At 45.3% G+C, this 16,771-nt stretch overlaps 3 protein-coding genes and 1 long non-coding RNA gene across 13 annotated transcripts in view; 2 read left to right on the top strand and 2 right to left on the bottom strand.

Moving 5' to 3' along the window:
• Nucleotides 1–665: 665 nt before the first annotated feature.
• Nucleotides 666–2,166, bottom strand: LOC135264251 (uncharacterized). Of its 2 annotated transcripts, XR_010332641.1 has the most exons (5): nt 2,029–2,166; nt 1,684–1,798; nt 1,468–1,531; nt 1,172–1,241; nt 666–812 (listed from the first exon to the last, which is right to left on the bottom strand). It is a non-coding gene; the product is annotated as an uncharacterized LOC135264251 (long non-coding RNA). The 2 variants fall into 2 exon arrangements; XR_010332640.1 differs by lacking the exon at nt 2,029–2,166 and having other exon boundaries at nt 1,684–1,934.
• med11 (mediator complex subunit 11) overlaps nt 1,426–16,771 on the top strand; it is a 39,789-nt gene continuing 24,443 nt past the window's right edge. Inside the window, exons 1-4 of one of the 4 annotated variants that reach the window (XM_064353032.1) lie at nt 1,426–1,448; nt 2,674–2,765; nt 3,261–3,391; nt 3,798–4,165. In XM_064353032.1, the coding sequence (XP_064209102.1) occupies nt 2,696–2,765; nt 3,261–3,391; nt 3,798–3,941 (345 nt within the window). In that variant the 5' untranslated portion in view covers nt 1,426–1,448; nt 2,674–2,695 and the 3' untranslated portion in view covers nt 3,942–4,165. Of the gene's footprint in view, nt 1,449–1,571; nt 1,598–1,977; nt 2,138–2,673; nt 2,766–3,260; nt 3,392–3,797; nt 4,166–16,771 lie in introns of those variants that run through there. The other 3 variants (XM_064353031.1, XM_064353030.1, XM_064353029.1) reach the window with 3 other exon arrangements.
• Nucleotides 4,760–7,306, bottom strand: rnasekb (ribonuclease, RNase K b). The gene is made up of 3 exons (XM_064353033.1): nt 7,106–7,306; nt 6,125–6,207; nt 4,760–5,689 (listed from the first exon to the last, which is right to left on the bottom strand). The coding sequence occupies exons 1-3, from the start codon at nt 7,280–7,282 to the stop codon at nt 5,545–5,547; spliced, it is 405 nt and encodes a 134-aa protein (XP_064209103.1). The 5' UTR covers nt 7,283–7,306; the 3' UTR covers nt 4,760–5,544.
• Nucleotides 7,557–12,046, top strand: c9h17orf49 (chromosome 9 C17orf49 homolog). 6 transcript variants are annotated; one of them, XM_064353025.1, is made up of 7 exons: nt 7,595–7,637; nt 8,429–8,531; nt 9,404–9,498; nt 10,228–10,329; nt 10,705–10,928; nt 11,107–11,214; nt 11,401–12,046. In XM_064353025.1, the coding sequence occupies exons 2-7, from the start codon at nt 8,511–8,513 to the stop codon at nt 11,463–11,465; spliced, it is 615 nt and encodes a 204-aa protein (XP_064209095.1). In that variant the 5' UTR covers nt 7,595–7,637; nt 8,429–8,510; the 3' UTR covers nt 11,466–12,046. The 6 variants fall into 6 exon arrangements, with proteins under 6 accessions (XP_064209098.1, XP_064209095.1, XP_064209093.1 ...); XM_064353023.1 differs by lacking the exon at nt 7,595–7,637 and adding an exon at nt 7,649–7,849; XM_064353028.1 differs by lacking the exon at nt 8,429–8,531 and having other exon boundaries at nt 7,557–7,637.

Raw genomic sequence — 16,771 nt, 5'->3', positions numbered from 1 at the left:
CCTGCTGCACATCTGCACAATACTGCAATCCAGCCGTGCCCAACCCTGCTCCACCTGCTGCACATCTGCACAATACTGCAATCCAGCCGTGCCCAACCCTGCTCCTGGAGTTACCTCCTGTAGGTCTCAAAAGAAACTCTTCAACGCAACCCAGCTGCCCAACCCTGCTCCTGGAGATTTACCGTCCTGTAGGGTTTCACTCCAACCCTAAGAAAGCACACCTCATTCAACAGCTAGAGCAGAGCTGCCCAACCCTGCTCCTGGAGATTCAACAGCTAGAGGTCTCATTGACCTGCTAATTAGTAGAATCGAGTGTGCCAAATTAGGATTGGAGTGAAAAGGTCGGTACATCTCAAGGAACAAATCTGGGCCAGCCCTGTTTTATAATCATTTCAATACCAGTACCATTCCTGCAGTTTACTGACAATTAAAAAAATCACCTTATTTCAATTGGTAATATGTTATAGTTACGGTGGTGTGCTTCCATTTAAATCCTTGTGGACATGCAGGAGAACCTTCGTATTTCTCTGAGGAGATGAACTAAAGAAACGTATGTGGCCCCTGTTCAGCGTGCTCGCGTACAACAGCCCTGATCTCTGATCAGTGCTGGGACAATGACCACCTGAAGCTCAGACAGCGTCCCTTTACAGAGCACTGACCAGAGCTCAGTGCTCCTGCAGGGAGCGAGGTTCATCAGTCAATCAATCGCTCCCCAGCCGTGATTGGCTATTTACTCACTGTGAGTGACAGTACTGCAGCTCCGCCTCTTTCAGATACAGGGAGCTCATCAGGTCCGTGACCCTCTGGGCGAGCTGGAGAGGGGAGGAGAGCGGAACTGAAGGGGGAGGGTCAAGTTGACTAAATCCTAAATAAAATGTCCTTGCTGTTGCCCCCCGCCTCAATAAAGTTGAAATGAGATCCATGTCCTGTGTGGTTAGACCCGCAGCATTCCAGTTCTGTGGGTTAGGGTTTACTGGGTTAGAGCAAGAGACTGTACATGTAATAAGAAGGCTGCAGGTTTGAATCCTTAGTGCTATGATGAGTAGTGTCCTGCTAGTGAGCCAGTTACTGAGACTGAATTCCGTCTGCACAGATACAGCTGAGTGAGTGAGTGAGTGAGAAAGTGAGAGTGAGAGAGTGAGTATGTTGAGTTTGAGGCAGGAAAACGCACCTTCTCTCTAACCTGTTCTCCCTCCTTTAACAGAAGCTGCAGCTGCAGCGTTTCTGGAGATTCCACAAACCTGCCACAGATGAGAGACAGTTATTAATGTATATATTATTCTTCTGATGACCATTATAATTAACAGCTGAAGTATAAAAAAATTCTACAGTGGAATCGTTTGATAGGTCTTTAATGTTGAACAGGCTACGAGTTTAAACACGGACGGAAAAATCTTGCAGCCCTGCAGTCCATCTACTGATCTGCCACGTGCGACTGTGAGTCACAGGTGCGTTGCGATTTTGTACCTGGATCCCTGCTTTTCGTCCCAAAAGCACTCGTGTAATTCGCATTTCTCCAACAACCGGGAATCTAAAATCGAAGATATGTAATTGTAGCCTTTCACAAGACACACAACATGCGAAGAATGACAACAGGGTATAAAGTTTTGGAACCATAATAAGTGTTTTAAAACACAATTATATAGCGGACTGGTATAGGCGCAAAGAAACTGGCAAGCTTACATGACTTAATGAGGCCACTGAAGGGTTCTTTTTGCTGACAGTCTCTCTGGAAAAGCTCCGCACGAACATGACTCTTCCACCTCTCCATTGCTTGAGTTCCGAACAGGATTGTTTTCTGTAAAATGTGAAACAAATGTTTCTGTTGCTTAGTTTCTGTTCCTAATGTGTTTATTCGCCGACGATTTGGGTCATTGCTCCAATTAAAACAGTTGTATTGCATGTTACGTAAAGACCCCACAGTCGCGAAATTCCAAACGGCTAATCAATTAACCAGGCCAGTCTGCGCGACACACTCATTCCTTGCACCTATTTGGTAGAAAAAAATGTTTGCTTTTTTAGTTTTACCGCACAGTTTGTCCCTCGGTGGTTTCCGTGAAATCAATCGCAGAACGCACTGTTTACGTCCTCGGTGTGCGACTAACAGAGGGCTCTGGAACGGCAATACACATAAAAGGTGATAAATGATTAGTTATACATTTCAGAAATGGTTTGCTGTGGAAACGAATGTGCATTAAACCGAAGTTAAATTATAAATAATATGATGGCCATCGCAGTGTTGGTGGCTACCGAGCTATAGCCAACCCACCTCGCATTTCCTTTGGAATTGAGCTCTATTGTAGTTATACGGCTAATGTTAACGAGCTAGTCGTGCCCTTCTGTGTATTTAGATGTGCTAATTGTTCAGCTGTGTGTTTTCACTATAGAGGCAGTTACGGGTATACATTTTTGCGCTGTAACTCGCATACTCTTCTGTTTTTAATTATTTGTGCAATTAGTGGGCTAGCCAGGTACCGTTGTCTCAGTGGGATTTTCATTAGCTTTACGTTTGATGAATTAAATTGCTCTGGTGAAACTATCGTACTTAACTGGTTGCTTGTTTGATTGTTTAACGTGCTACAGAGTTTAACGTGGGCTGACAACCACGCCCTCGTCTTACCACGCACAGTTTTGCGTGCCTGTTTAACCCCCTGTGTCTTTCTCGCTGTGCAGTGGAAGGTGCTGGGCGGGGGTGATGGCGAACGAAAGACTGCGCGCACTGGAGGACGTGGAGAGGGAGATCGCCGTCGTGCTGCAGTGCGCAGGTATGTGTCCTAAACGAGCCTGGACGGGACTTTGCTCGAAGAGTCCAGTCTAGAAATTAAGTGGCAAGTGTTAAAATTAGAACCCCGGTGTGAGGAATCCGAAATACGTGGTTATCGCAGGGTGGAGTTGTGACACCTGCGTGTCTGTTAGTGGTTCGAGCTGACATGGGAGAAGTTTATTTACTGCAAGAGTGACGGCGTAAGATTCGCGTAAATGAATCTTGCATTTGATTATCATTCATTGTGATTTGCTTTCCATGTCACGAGCTTTGTTTGCCGCTCGGATGCCCGAATAGGATTTCTGGTCGTTGGAATAGAGCGTGTCCACGTTTGAATTACCAAGGCAGGGAGAGAGCATTTCATTATAGCATGTGCATTTAAATTCCGGCAGGTATAGTGGAATTGGAACATTCCTCCTGTTGAACAGGTACTGTAACGGTCTCTCTTCAGGTGCCAAATGATATGCTCTGTCTCTCTGTCTTCCCCCCCCCCCAGGAAATGTGGTGCTGGAGCTGTCAAAGGAGAAGCACAATGCTAGTCTCCTGGACCGTCAACTCACCCAGTTCACTGGCTCAATTAACAGGGTGGAGAATGAGCTCAGCTCCCAAATACGCTACCTCACACAGGTATACACACCTCACACTGGTATACACACCTCACACAGGTATACACACCTCACACTGGTGTACAGACCTAACACTGGTATATACACCTCACACTGGTGTACAGACCTAACACTGGTATATACACCTCACTCTGGTATGCACACCTCACAAGGGTATATACACCTTACACTGGCATGCACACTTCACACAGGTATATACACCTCACACTGGTATACACACCTCAGACGGTATATATTTACTGCTGTACTGTTGAGTGGCACAGCGCCCCCTCCAGGACTGGAGTGTGACAGCGTTGGCACAGCACCCCCTGCAGGGTTGGAGTGTGACAGCGCTGGCAAAGCGCCCCCTGCAGGACTGGAGTGTGACAGCACTGGCACAGATAATGATTGTGTTTATTGCTGACCAGGTGGCGACAGGCCAGCCCCATGAGGGCTCGACCTACTCAGCGCGGAAGGACTGCCAGATGGCGCTGAACCGAGCCGAGTACGCCCGCGTCAAACTGGGGGAGCTGGGGCGCACCTGCGAGATCATGCTGGACCCCCAGACCTGACACACACACACACACACACTTACACACCGGACCCCCCAAACCTGACACAGGCACACGTGCACGCACTCACACACATTCTCACACACACACTGGACAAACCTGACATACACATACATGACCCCAAACCCAAAGGACTCTGATGTACAAACTACATTATGTACATGTAGTTATTTGAAGCATAGCTCCTTTCTCCTTTAATAAATATTTTTTACCTTTTTTCAGAATTTTTTGATATACATGATTGTTCATTGCATATATACCAATTCTTTTTTTTAAGTAGATCTATAAAAGTTCTCTAAGGAAGAGAAATATGTAGATAAATACTAAGGTTCTCCTGCATGTCCATGAGAATTTAAATGAAAGCACACCACTGTATAATTTTGTCCTGAATGTTGGTGAAATTATTTTTTTTTACTTGTCAGTAAATTGCAGGAATCATGCTGGTATTGAAAGGATTAAGACAGGGCTGCCCAGCCCTGTTCCTAGAGATGTACTATCCTTTAAGTTTTCATTTGAACTCTAATTTGACACAGCTGACTCTACTAATTAACAGCTCAAGAAGATCTCTAGCTGTTGAATGAGGTGTGTTGTTAGGGTTCGACTGAGAACCTAGAGGATGGTAAATCTCCAGGAACAGGGCTAGAAGGGAACTAAACATAAATGCCTGTAGTGTAACGAGCATGATGCATCCTCATGCCCATTTGTGTGCAGTTCTCATGTTTATGATATTGGGAGCTTGGTGGCTCTTTGGTGGCTGTGCGGTCTGCCCATACACTGCAGTACCCGTGGTCCCGAAAAAAACACTCAGAGGCGCTGTGTTTCCATGACAATCAGTTTACTGCATCACACATCACAGCTGGGTGGGCCCAACAACATCGACAAACTCGGGTCAGATACACAGACGACAGGTTTCATTTCGCGGGCATAGGTTTGAAACGGTACCACTGTACAATAAATATTGTAAACACACCTCAGTCCAGCAGGGTAGGCCCTTTCAGAAAGCTACACGCCTCAGTTAAGGTAGGAACAGTGTGATTAATGACTTACTGGATTAAGCACTGGTGTCACTAACAGGGGAGCAAACAGAACTCACTCAAAATGGGCACCATACACAAGCACACCTCACATACCTGAACAGCTATAGCCATCTGACCTGGATGGCTTCATTTAAACTGGGAAAACGGCAAGAAATGGAAAAAAGCACATCCTACTAGACATTTTAAATACATGTTCAATCTGATAATGACTAAGTAGTAGTTACATATATCATTGTATTACAGAGCTTCTCTGCACTGCTTATTGGAAACTAATGAATGTGTAAAATAACCCTGGACATGCAAACATATTTACAGCAAAGGTGTGGTCCTGTGGTTTGGTTCAAGAGGGAAAACATTTTAATCTTGTGCATAAGATACACTATTTATTACTCTGAAACTCTTGTGAATGATCAGGGGCTGGTTTTTCCTGTCATAAATTAATCTGTTATCAACCAGTTACCTATAAAATTCAGTATGATCTATGCTAGGCCTAAAATCCAGTTGTAAGATCGCTGCATTTCCTGTTTGAGGCAAATGCAGTGCTCTTTCGTTCCAGTAGGGGGGCGCTAGTGCACCATGTACTCGTTGCGCTTGTTGAGCCGGACCTGGCAGAGAGACACGCCCCCCACCACCACGTAGATGGCAGCCGCGATGAAGCAGTTGTAGCCGACCTGGTTGTACAGTCCGTAGATCGTCTGCGGTGGGTTTTTACTGTTGAGACAAATTAGAAACCAAGGTCATGAAGTAGTAAAAGTTCTCTTTTAACTCCCTTAAACTTCTACGCGCTTTTTAGAGAGAGGGTGACCAGAGATTACATTTCACTGGAGAACACCATTTTGCCCTGATGCTGTATCCAGGCATGGTTCTAGCCTTCCTGAGGCAAGATTCTGGACCGGGGGGGAGGGGGAGGGGTGGGTGCAGGAGATGGTGACTCTGGACCCTTTTGGCTCCTCAACCCCTCACCACCCCATCTCCCCCGCGGACAGATGCAACCCTAGGTGATCACCTATGTTGCTTATGCCTAGAACCAGCCCTGCCTGAACCACCATCACAGTCCTGCAGTAAGCCGGTTGAGGTGAAGATCAGCGATGGGCAGACTGATCCCAGATCAGCTGTGAAGGACGGGGAGCTGGAGGGAGGACTCACTCGTTGCGTATGTCCTCCTCCGTGAACGGCACGTCTTCGATCAGCACGGCAGAGTGAGCGCTGAAGAAGATGCCCAGCATCACCTAGCGCAGAGAGACGACGAGAGAGCAGCTCAGAGTCAACAGTAACGTCCAGCCTTTCAGATACGCGACCCGTTGGCCTTCACTGCTACCTCATATTCATGAGTAAAGTTGCACTGCTGACTTTCCCAGCTACACAGGTTTAACATTTCATTACTTTTTTTTTACACTGAAGTGATACCCTCCCTCCGAATTAATTTTCTTATAGGCTACACCTCAAAAACTAATACAGGAAGTCAGTGTTATTCCAAAAACCCAAACGTTGCGAAATGCGGCCACGGTTCCCCTTCTGCATTTCAGGATAAATCACTCAAATGACATCTGTCATGATTAGGCCGCAGTTCGGTAAATCGCAAGTTAATGTGTTCAGAGAACTAAAAACTGTTGTTCCTGCGAATTGAACACATACGAACAGAACTGCGTGATGATACATAATATATGTGTGTCTGTGCAATCTACGCGCCCTTGTTAAATGAAATCGGGCATGAAAATAACCGCCGATACCACGCTGCTAATTAGCTAACTAACGATAGGCACTTTGCACCTGCGGCGATTCAGGTTTAACCCGTCCAATCAAATGACCCAGTGTAAATGACAAAGCGTACTATTTGGCAATTTCGCGTTATCCACAAATCGGTGGATAGCATTAGCAAGCTAACAAATGATGGCTAGAGACCGTCAGAGTTCACACTGTACAGTTTATTTCAGTTTCAATTCCTTAAAACCATAACGATTATCTAATATGATTACACAGTGCTACCGGCTTACTAACGTCCTGTTTTAACTACAGTCGCAATAATTAGCTAGCAAGCTTGCTTCATTCAATAATTCCACGACATTTGCTAGCGTGAATTAGCTTTAGCTTACCGCCCGGTTAGCAAGAACAAAATTGTATTCTTACCAGCATTATAACTCCCCAGATGCTTAGCACAATTCCACAAGCGGCCAGTTTTGGACCGCAAAATAAAAGAGATGGCATGATTTGTGTTTTTATCAAGCTAGCTACGGCGGTAGTATATATTCTCGGCCCTAAAAAATAGACATTCGATTTTTTTAAAGGACGACAGTAGTTCTTCATCAGCTGACAGATTGATTCGGCTATTTACGGAAGCAGTCGGGTGAGCTCGTCGAAGAAGAGACCATCATTATAGGGGGTGTAATAAACGCTATAGGCAATTCTGTGGTAATTGACTCGGACAAATTTGTTTTAAATACTAATTTTATATCTTAGTATAAATATCATATGTATTTTATTATTCAGAATTTATATTATGGGTATTTTTATGTATTTAAATTTAATTTAACAAAGGTAACTAACCAACATATCCCCCACATTATGCAAACATAGTACGGGGCTTTATAAAGATCACGTGAGGTGTCAGCTGGGGGGGCTGACGTCAAGGAGATGAGAGAAATTCAAATCCGACATTAGTGTACATTATATTCGCTTCAAATTTGATCTATTGTGCAAATAATATTCGCATTGTTCACCTGTCAACTGTAAAGTGTTAGAGAAATGTAGGCCTGATAATTCTGTATGTAAATTTTAAAGAAATGGACAAACAGGACTTCTGACCAATCAGAGATCAACGTGAAGTGTCTTCGACTAATTAGAGACAAGCTGCGCAGAGCATGCTGGGGAACTGTACGTTTCCCTGCGGCGTTTGTGTTATTTTTGTTTTCCATATGTAATTATTTTAATAGTCATAGCCATTAAATAAATGTGGTAACTTAGAGCGCAAAGTCCTTAGAGCTGAAAGTCCACTTGAAACCACGCTGGTGAATCTGTGAAAGGGATTTTTAAAACTTCAATTGCAAGTCGTGCGTTTTACCATATGGGGTTGAATGGGCTTTCTTAGCTAGCTGCTAACTCAGTTTTCCGGTTGCTACTTAGTGGCTGTGAGCTCCGAAAATATATATCAGTGAATTTGCATTTGCAAATCAGAGTTTGGGATTTTTGCCAAAGTCGGTCTGGGTCTGCCGTCAAAATAACATACAGCCGAAAACCTACAGAAACCTTAGTTTTGCTAGCACTGCACTGCTAGCCAACTGGCTAATCGAATAGCAAGCCAGTTAACTTTGTGCGCATACTTGGCGCTGAGCTCGAATCTGTCGTATAAATATAATAATATATATATTATAATATAATCGATACGATTTTTAACGAGAGAGCAAACCAGTAACAATCGTAGGTGGTGATTAAAGTAACTTGATAATCTCAAAGCTGTCTACAGTTTCTGCTTCTCTTCGCTGGCTAACCTGCTAGCGCTGAATGGTAAACTGTATTCGGAGCGTATAGCGGCAAAATGACATCAGCTTCAACCAAGGTGAGAACCTACGGTTATACATTATTATTACAACAGTTCCCTTAAGAGCTGTAGCGCAGTAGTACGTATTTGGCAGTTTGCACGGCTTTGCGTCTCATTCGCCACCCGTGTACGGATATTTTAATGGACAATGTGGATCACAAATAAACTGAAACGTGAGGAATAAAGTAAATTAGCTAGCGCAAACGGGCTACCTGCAACCCACGACTTCCCTTCGAAGCAGTAATGAATATGATTGTTTTAACCTGTGTCATAAAAATGGCTTGTATTAAACTGTTCCATCTTTAAACATGCTGATGGAAAATAGACGTTACTGTTAAAAACCAGGACACAGTTACTGTTAAAAACCAGGACACAGAAATCAGATTCGTGTCATGGCAAGAAATGTGCTTCTTTTCCATGAAGCTCGCTGGAAATGTTTGCACATTTCTCTAATTAGCTACAGCATCCCCAGTTTGAGTGTAACTGTGTACGTCACAGTGCTCTCTAACTCTACATTTAAGATGGTCCAATTTTGGAATAACCGACCCTGGCGGTAATCGCATCTGTAAATCAAACATTCATTCAGTGTAGGAAAATTAGTCCCTATAAATGATCTTTATTTGTCCAGAGTTCTAAAGGTTTTTTTTTTTTTTTTTGAATGATAAATATCTAATCCCTACCATGAAATGGGTCTCATCTTTACCCTGAACCTAAAACCTGGGAATTCTTAACTTTTCATGTTTATCTTTTAGTGATTAACAGTCATGAATGTGACTTATTCTGAGTACTTCCCTCTGTCCCCTGTGTGTGTATTTCTATGTGTGCGTGTATGTGTGTGTGTGTGTATTTCTGTGTGTGTGTGTGTGTGTGTGTGTGTGTGTGTGTTTCAGGTGGGGGAAATCTTTTCGGCAGCCGGTGCTGCCTTCACTAAGCTGGGTGAGCTCACCATGCAGCTCCACCCTGTGGCAGACTCCTCTCCAGCAGGGTGAGTCTGAACACACACACACACACACACACACATCCATACCCATACCCATACCCATACCCATACCCATACCCATACATGCACACCCACACAAATACATAAATACAAACACACATACACACACACACACACACACTCACTCACACACGCACATACCCATGCATGCACACATGCATTCACATACACACACATGCACATATACACACACACACACACACACACAGACACATACCCATACCTATACGCACACACCCATGCACATACCCACACACACACACACACACTCACTCACAGTCAACTGACTCTGTACAGGAAGCAGTGGGCTTCCCAGTCCCACATGCTTCTGACAGTGAGTGTGTGAGTCACCCACGTCTCTGAATCCAGGATTTATGCATCACTGAACACATACATTTTAACATTCAAACCTCCTTAAGAACAATTACAATCCATCCTGTCTGTTTCTGAGGCCATTTTCCTCTCCTGTTTATATTAGTGCCATTCTTTCATATAATATTCACTGTTATCTTTAGTGTCACCGAAATCAGCTCATGGAGGGAGATCACACTGGTGAATTTAACGAGGCACATTGCCTTATGGGAAATCCCTGGGGTTACCGTGGAGTAATAAGTGGGTAACCCCACTTTAGCTTGTATGACGGGGTCCCCTGGCACCCTGCGGATCACATCCTCTTCCTCGGCCCTCCTCATCCTCCTGTCCGTGTGATCGTAGGGCCAAGTGGACGGACACCGAGATCGAGATGCTCCGCTCCGCCGTGCGCCGATTCGGCGACGACCTCAACACCATCAGCTCTGTCATCAAGGAGCGCACTGTGTGAGCACCGCCCACTTCCTGTCCTGTCTCTCTCCCTCTCTCCCTGTCTCTCTACTTCTCTCTCTACCCTAGAACTCTCTCCTGTTCTCTCTCCCTCTCTCTCCGCCTCTCTCTCTTTCTGCCCCCTGGAGCTCTCTCTGTCTCCTCTCTCTCTTCTAGAACTCTCTCCCTCCTTTATCTCTTGGCTGCACCTCCTCTTTTCTTCTCTCTCCCTCATTGCAGCCTTTCTCTTTGTCCAGTCCCTATTCGTATGATGCACAGCCTCTGTTTCACAACGTTGCTCCAGTTCTCCTCAACTCTCCTCCTTACTATCCACCTCCCCACCATCTGTCTGACCCCACCTGACCTCTGACCCCACGTGACCTCTGACCCCAGGGCTCAGATCAAGACCACAGTGAAGAGGAAACTGTATGAGGACAGCAGGATGCCGCTGTCCTCGGACTCCGCCAAAAAGGTCGCCAAGAAGACCAGCGTCACCGTGGCGCCCGCTCCGGCCCCGCCCGCAGTCATCACCGTGCCAACCTCGCAGGTGGTCGTGACGACGGGCCTGCAGAACCCCTCCCCCGCTCCCCCCGCCATCAAGAAACAGAAGACAGCAGGTGGGGCTCACCTGTGTGAGAACTCTCCACTCATATTCACCTGTGTCATAGCTCCACACTCATTCATATTCTGTGCGTCTGTCTCTGGTTTGTGTAAATGTGTGTGTGTCTGTGTGTCTGTCCTCTGTGGTTGGCTTAAATACGTGCGTGTGTGTCCGTGCGTCTGTCTGTCCTCCAGCAGACGTCACCCTGAGCGCGCTCAACGACTCGGATGCTAACAGCGACCTGGTGGACATCGAGGGGCTGGGAGAGAGCTCTGCCTCCAAGAAGCTCAACTTTGACCAAGGTGAGGCTCTGCTGGCCTGGCCACACACAGCCCAAAACCTCCACCCCTACCCCCCGGGGCTGCCTCCCCCATCATAGTTACACTACTCTGATAGAGGGACACCTCATACTGTGCATTTATACAGCAGGGCACAGGTCAGGGGCGTAACAGGTGTGCTGTGTGTGAATCCTCTCTTTCCCTTTCCAGAGAGCCTCAACCTGGACTCCAGCCTCATCATGAACTCCAGTGACCTTCCCCTGCTCTCCCGCTGACCCCCGACCTTTGACCCTCCCTCAGAGCTGTGTTCCAGCTGAACATTGGGAAATGATGTTTTTTATTGTGTACCTTTTTGTAGTTTACCATTATTGTTATTTTTTTTATGTACCGTAAATATTGCAGTGATGTTTTGTTTGAGATTTTGCGTTTGTGTGGACAGTATTCTCCACACAGAACCAACAGATTACACAGTGCTTTCAAAGAGCTGCTTTCACAAAACAGTGGTAACCCACAATGTTCCTGGTGATCTACCATTCTCTAATTTGGCACACTTGCCTCTACCAGTTAGCTGCTCAACAAGTTCTCTAGCTGTTGAATGAGGTGTGCTTTGTTAGGGTTGGGGTGAAAACTTAGAGGATAGATCTCCAGGAACAGGGCTGGCTACCACAGGCCCAATGAATGACAGTGTTCGCTGTTACAGATTACACCTGCTGCGTGAGACTCCTGATTTAAGCAAATGTAGATTTGTCCTGTTAAATCTGGATGTAACTGTGACTCAGGAAGAGAGATCCGGTCCCTGGATCTGGGGCTGGAGTTCCTGCTGTGCTGCTTCTGACAGTAAATGGGTTTTTACAGAGCTCTGCAGGACTCGTGTGTGATTGGGACTGGGGTGAATTTGCTCCAGACGTGTTCTGTGGTATCCAGCACTAACACCTCCTCGGAGTGGCACCAGCAAGCCTCAACTGCAGTAACAGTGGCTTACCACTAGGGGGCATGCAGGCCTGCGGAGGGGCTGGGACCAGTTAAAACATGTCCAGTCCTGGTTTTGAATCCACTTCAATGGGGTAGTGCAGATGGTGAATCCTGTCTTAGTGCTAGCTTATAACAAAATAATTTAGCTGTAATGTAAATATTCTAAGGCTTTTAAACTTATTATTTTTTTTAAAGTTTAAATTCTATTGGCAGTTTGTAGAGACTTATCTTGTCTGTAGACCGGTGTTCATTCCCGACGGTTAGTCATGGTCCATGAGCTGCGTAGTCATAATGCTGGAGGACTGTGCGAGTGGAGCCGGAGCCTGATCAGCCAGTGGGGGGCGATGTTCTGCTGACCAAAACCCTCCCTCCTTGGGTAACACTGTGGCTGTTGTCATAGCGACTGGCCAGCCAGGGTTGGTGTGGTCCAGATGATTCCATGCCCCAGAGTGCATTTCTGCACTTAGCTGCCTCTGTCATTTGGAGGACAAATGTATGTTCTCAAGAATCAGTTTTCCACCATTTTGATGAAATTATTGATGTATAGTGTCTTCAGAATGTATTCAACTCCCTGAACTTTTTAATTTAGTCCCATTACACCTAAACATTTTAATGTTTCCACCCTTCACCAACAGAATAAATCTAGCATGATACAAAACCATGTTTATTAAACTTACATTTTACATTTACAGAAAACATTTATCGCTGATCCATCATACACCAAAATTTTCAGGATCTGCCTGTAATTGGCCCCGCCCATCTTGCCCTAGGCTCAGAAGTGGCTTTTGTCTGACCACACTCCCCAAGGAGGCCAAATCTGTGAAGTGCTGAAGAGACTGCTGATCTCTGAACAGTTTCTGTCATTTAGTATCATTCTATGACCTTCCCCAGGTTTCTGCCTCCGAACAGCTTCATCTCAGAGTTCCTCGGGCAGGTCCATGGTCTTCATGACAGCACGATTGGCTGTTTCAGTTTTGAGGCCTTACAAAGTCAGTGACATACAGTCATGCAGCTTAAAATGGGTAATCCAATGTTTGGATCTCGATCTCTCAAGAAAATGAGCTACACCTGCCCCAGTTTTGGTTGTAAATATAAAGGTGGTGAATACTTATCCGTGAAGTCATTTTCAGGTTTTAAAAAATAGATTTAAAAAAACTTCTATAATTCTGAAGTCATCTTAATAGTTTATTTCATTTTGACATGGGAGACGGTTATTTGTACAGGAATATAGAAAAATCCTATTTACATATACAGTGTATTTTAATTTGACTTTGCAACGTAAGAATGGTGAAAGCTTTCTGTGGTGCACTGCAGGTACCCTACACAGTTCCTTAATTACCAAACCCTGCGACTGCACGTAGCATTTTCAATCGAAATTTATGTTGCAGTTTAAAATGGACCATTTTGAGTTGCTTCAAAATGTCCCTTATATCAAGTAAATTTCATGTAAAAAAAAAAAAAAATGATTTAGGCGTTCTAATAATGTGCATAGTCAGCAGTTTAGTTCTTATTAGATGTTTAAGAATAAAGTGTGGATAATAAACCCAATTTCCCAGAATGCACAGAATGTTCTGTAGGCAGTTCTGTTGTTACCACAGAACAGTTCTGTGGTTGTTACATTGTAGCTAAATTAAACTGAGTCACAGCAATTCTGACTGAATATAATTTTTACTGGGAACATGCAAGTTGCAAATTTTCTGCCTACATACCATTTTTTACACATGATCAAGTAAAACACAAAGGTGCATTTGTGAAACTATTAGCTGTGTTTTTGTGCAATTTTTGAACATTGGGGTAATTTGAGAAGTCAGGAATACAAAATATTTTACAATCAGAATTTTAAAAGAAATGCAAAGAATCATTTAGAATAAATACATTATTTTGCCATAATTTACTTAGATGTGTAAAGCTCAGGGTGCAAAATATAGCCTGCACAGACACCTCATTGGTTTCTGGATTTGTCCTCATGCTGTGGAGATGGCAGCTATCGAATCTATGGCATGCTGGCTCTGTGTGAGAGTGTGTGTGTGTGCACCTGTGAGAGTATGTGTGCATGTGCCTGTGTGTGTGTGTATGAGTGTGTCTATGTGTGAGAGTGTGTGTTTGTGCGCCTGTGTGTGAGTGTGTGTGCGTGTGTGAGAGTATGTGTGTGTGTTTGTGTGTGTGTATGCGCCTGTGTGACAGTATGTGTTTGTGCACCTGTGTGTGAGAGAGTGTGTGTGTGTGTGCATTACCTCCACAGCGACACACCACCTGCTGCCATGGTGATGGGGGGGCTTATATTACCCCCATACCTACAGAGAGACCAGATTAATCAGTACCAACCAACGGCATCTGCACCTCTTCAAAATGGTGGGGGACAGTGACCCCAGCCTCAGCTTCCGGCCAAGGAGGAGGGTTCTGATCCAGGGTGAGATGGGGGGGGGGGGGGCAGGGCAGTCCCAGTCCCGGACTCGCTGCGCTGGAACCTGGATGAACCCACTGTGAGCACGAGCAGAGCAGCAGCAGTAACAGGAGTGCAGCCGTGGACAGGCTTGGAGGACGACTGCGCCTCTCTGTGTTCCAGCAGTGAAACTCAGCAGACGCCCGGAAGTGACACACAAACAGCACAATGAAATGCGCACACACGCACACACATATACACATGCGCACACACATACTCACACATACAGAAAGGATTTGCTCTCTGGTCCTGGTGGTTCTGCCTGTGCTGGTGGTTCCGCGGCTGGTGGTTCTGCCTGTGCTGGTGGTTCCGGGGCTGGTGGTTCTGCTGGGGCTGGTGGTTCACAGTCGCTGTGTCCAGCACTCCCAGTAACAGCACAGAATGGTTTGGAAAGTGTCCTGAAGCCTACAAACCATGATGTGCTGCTAGAGGGTGCTCTGGAGCTCCGGTGAGAGTGAGAGTGAGGGTTAGGGTGAGGGTGAGAGTGAGGGTTAGGGTTAGGGTGAGTGAGGGTTAGGGTGAGGGTGAGAGTGAGAGTGAGAGTGAGGGTGAGGGTAAGGGTTAGGGTGAGAGTGAGGGTGAGGGTGAGAGTGAGGGTTAGGGTGAGAGTGAGGGTGAGGGTTAGGGTTAGGGTGAGTGAGGGTTAGGGTGAGGGTGAGAGTGAGAGTGAGGGTGAGGGTAAGGGTTAGGGTGAGAGTGAGGGTGAGGGTGAGGGTGAGGGTGAGAGTGAGGGTTAGGGTGAGAGTGAGGGTTAGGGTAGGGTGAGAGTGATGGTTAGGGTGAGGGTGAGGGTGAGAGTGAGGGTTAGGGTGAGGGTGAGAGTGAGGGTTAGGGTTAGGGTGAGTGAGGGTTAGGGTGGGGGTGAGAGTGAGGGTTAGGGTGAGGGTTAGGGTTAGGGTGAGGGTGAGAGTGAGGGTTAGGGTTAAGTGTCAGAGGGGAGGGTGAGGAGACTGAAACAAGTCCAGCTGGGTGAAGGGAAGACCTAGTGAGGCTGTCCGGACAGAAACTCCAGTAATAATCCACTCAGCAATATCTAACTGCCACACAGGTATTCTAATTGCTGTCAGACGATTGTAACCCTTAGAAATTTGTTAATGGAATTTTTTTCCAACTACGTCACTGTGACTGTCCACATGTTACAGCTTGACTCCGCCCACATGCTTTGGGCCAATCACAGCTTTGCGTTTTCTCCACTGCCAGACGTTAGCTTCGTCATTTTACTGTATTCAACACGAAAACGCTGCAGTTAGCTAAATCCCAAGAGAGAGTTCTTTTCCAGTAACCAACCAGCTTCATAGCAATTGTTTCTACTTGAATAAACAATGATTTTATTGGCAGTTTTCAGGTGGCTAAATATATCAGCATCCAACATGTGATTACAGAGAGGAAACAATAGGGTCACACCCTGTGTTTCATTCACCTACAGCAGTGAGATTGCCATTAGCCTGTAGCATTAAATGAGCTTTGATAACCAATTAAAACCACACCACCTTTAAAGGAAACAGACACAGAATGACCCCGTGGCAGAGAGATGCAAAGACTATAAGCACTGTGGCATTATGGGAAATTCGTGTTACTCCATTTTGGCCCCAAACTCACACTGAGGGCATCTGATTGCAATGTTAACATATTAGATAAGGAACAAATAGCATTTTAACAGCATGCAAAGCTAGGGGCGCTCAGCAATAATTACATTTCAACATGGAGCAATGCCCCCGGACTGAATGATAACATCGGAATAGTAACATATGAAGTTCTGACATTATTCAGGTTCACTATGAATTTAAATCTAATTATAATTCATGGTCCTCTAAAAAATGAGAAAGGAGAAAATAAATAAATATAAAAAACGAGGAGTTTGTGATTATTAATAGAAAGCTAAACCGTAACACCGACATGAGTGAATCTGCAGACCCTTCTGAGGTTCATTAATCACAGTAAAATGAGAACACCCTGCCTGCAGTCCTGCTCACTGTCAGCCATACGCACGTCTGAGCTCCTCTTTAAATTCAGCTTCTACAGTTTTAAAAATTTATTTTGAAGAAGAAAAAAAAAATTTGAAAGTGAAATTGCGATTGATTAAAAAATAAATAAAACCCCCATAAACTAATAGCACAAAATGGCGAATAGGACACAAAATGGCGAATATGACACAAAATGGCGAAT

Source organism: Anguilla rostrata, chromosome 9 (assembly GCF_018555375.3).
Source record: "Anguilla rostrata isolate EN2019 chromosome 9, ASM1855537v3, whole genome shotgun sequence".
Taxonomy (NCBI): Eukaryota; Metazoa; Chordata; class Actinopteri; order Anguilliformes; family Anguillidae; genus Anguilla; species Anguilla rostrata.
This window is presented reverse-complemented; position numbering and strand designations above follow the sequence as displayed.

Bases quoted from the DNA above. Each gene is read 5' to 3' on its own strand.
- rnasekb (XM_064353033.1), bottom strand. From the start codon at position 7,282: ATGAAGAACTACTGTCGTCCTTTAAAAAAATCGAATGTCTATTTTTTA. The intron at 6,208-7,105 runs GTAAGAATACAA...TCTCTGCGCTAG, and splicing joins TCTGGGGAGTTATAATGCTG to GTGATGCTGGGCATCTTCTT. The intron at 5,690-6,124 runs GTGAGTCCTCCC...TTGTCTCAACAG, and splicing joins GAGGAGGACATACGCAACGA to TAAAAACCCACCGCAGACGA.
- c9h17orf49 (XM_064353025.1), top strand. From the start codon at position 8,511: ATGACATCAGCTTCAACCAAG. The intron at 9,499-10,227 runs GTGAGTCTGAAC...GTGTGATCGTAG, and splicing joins GCAGACTCCTCTCCAGCAGG to GGCCAAGTGGACGGACACCG. The intron at 10,929-11,106 runs GTGGGGCTCACC...TCTGTCCTCCAG, and splicing joins CAAGAAACAGAAGACAGCAG to CAGACGTCACCCTGAGCGCG.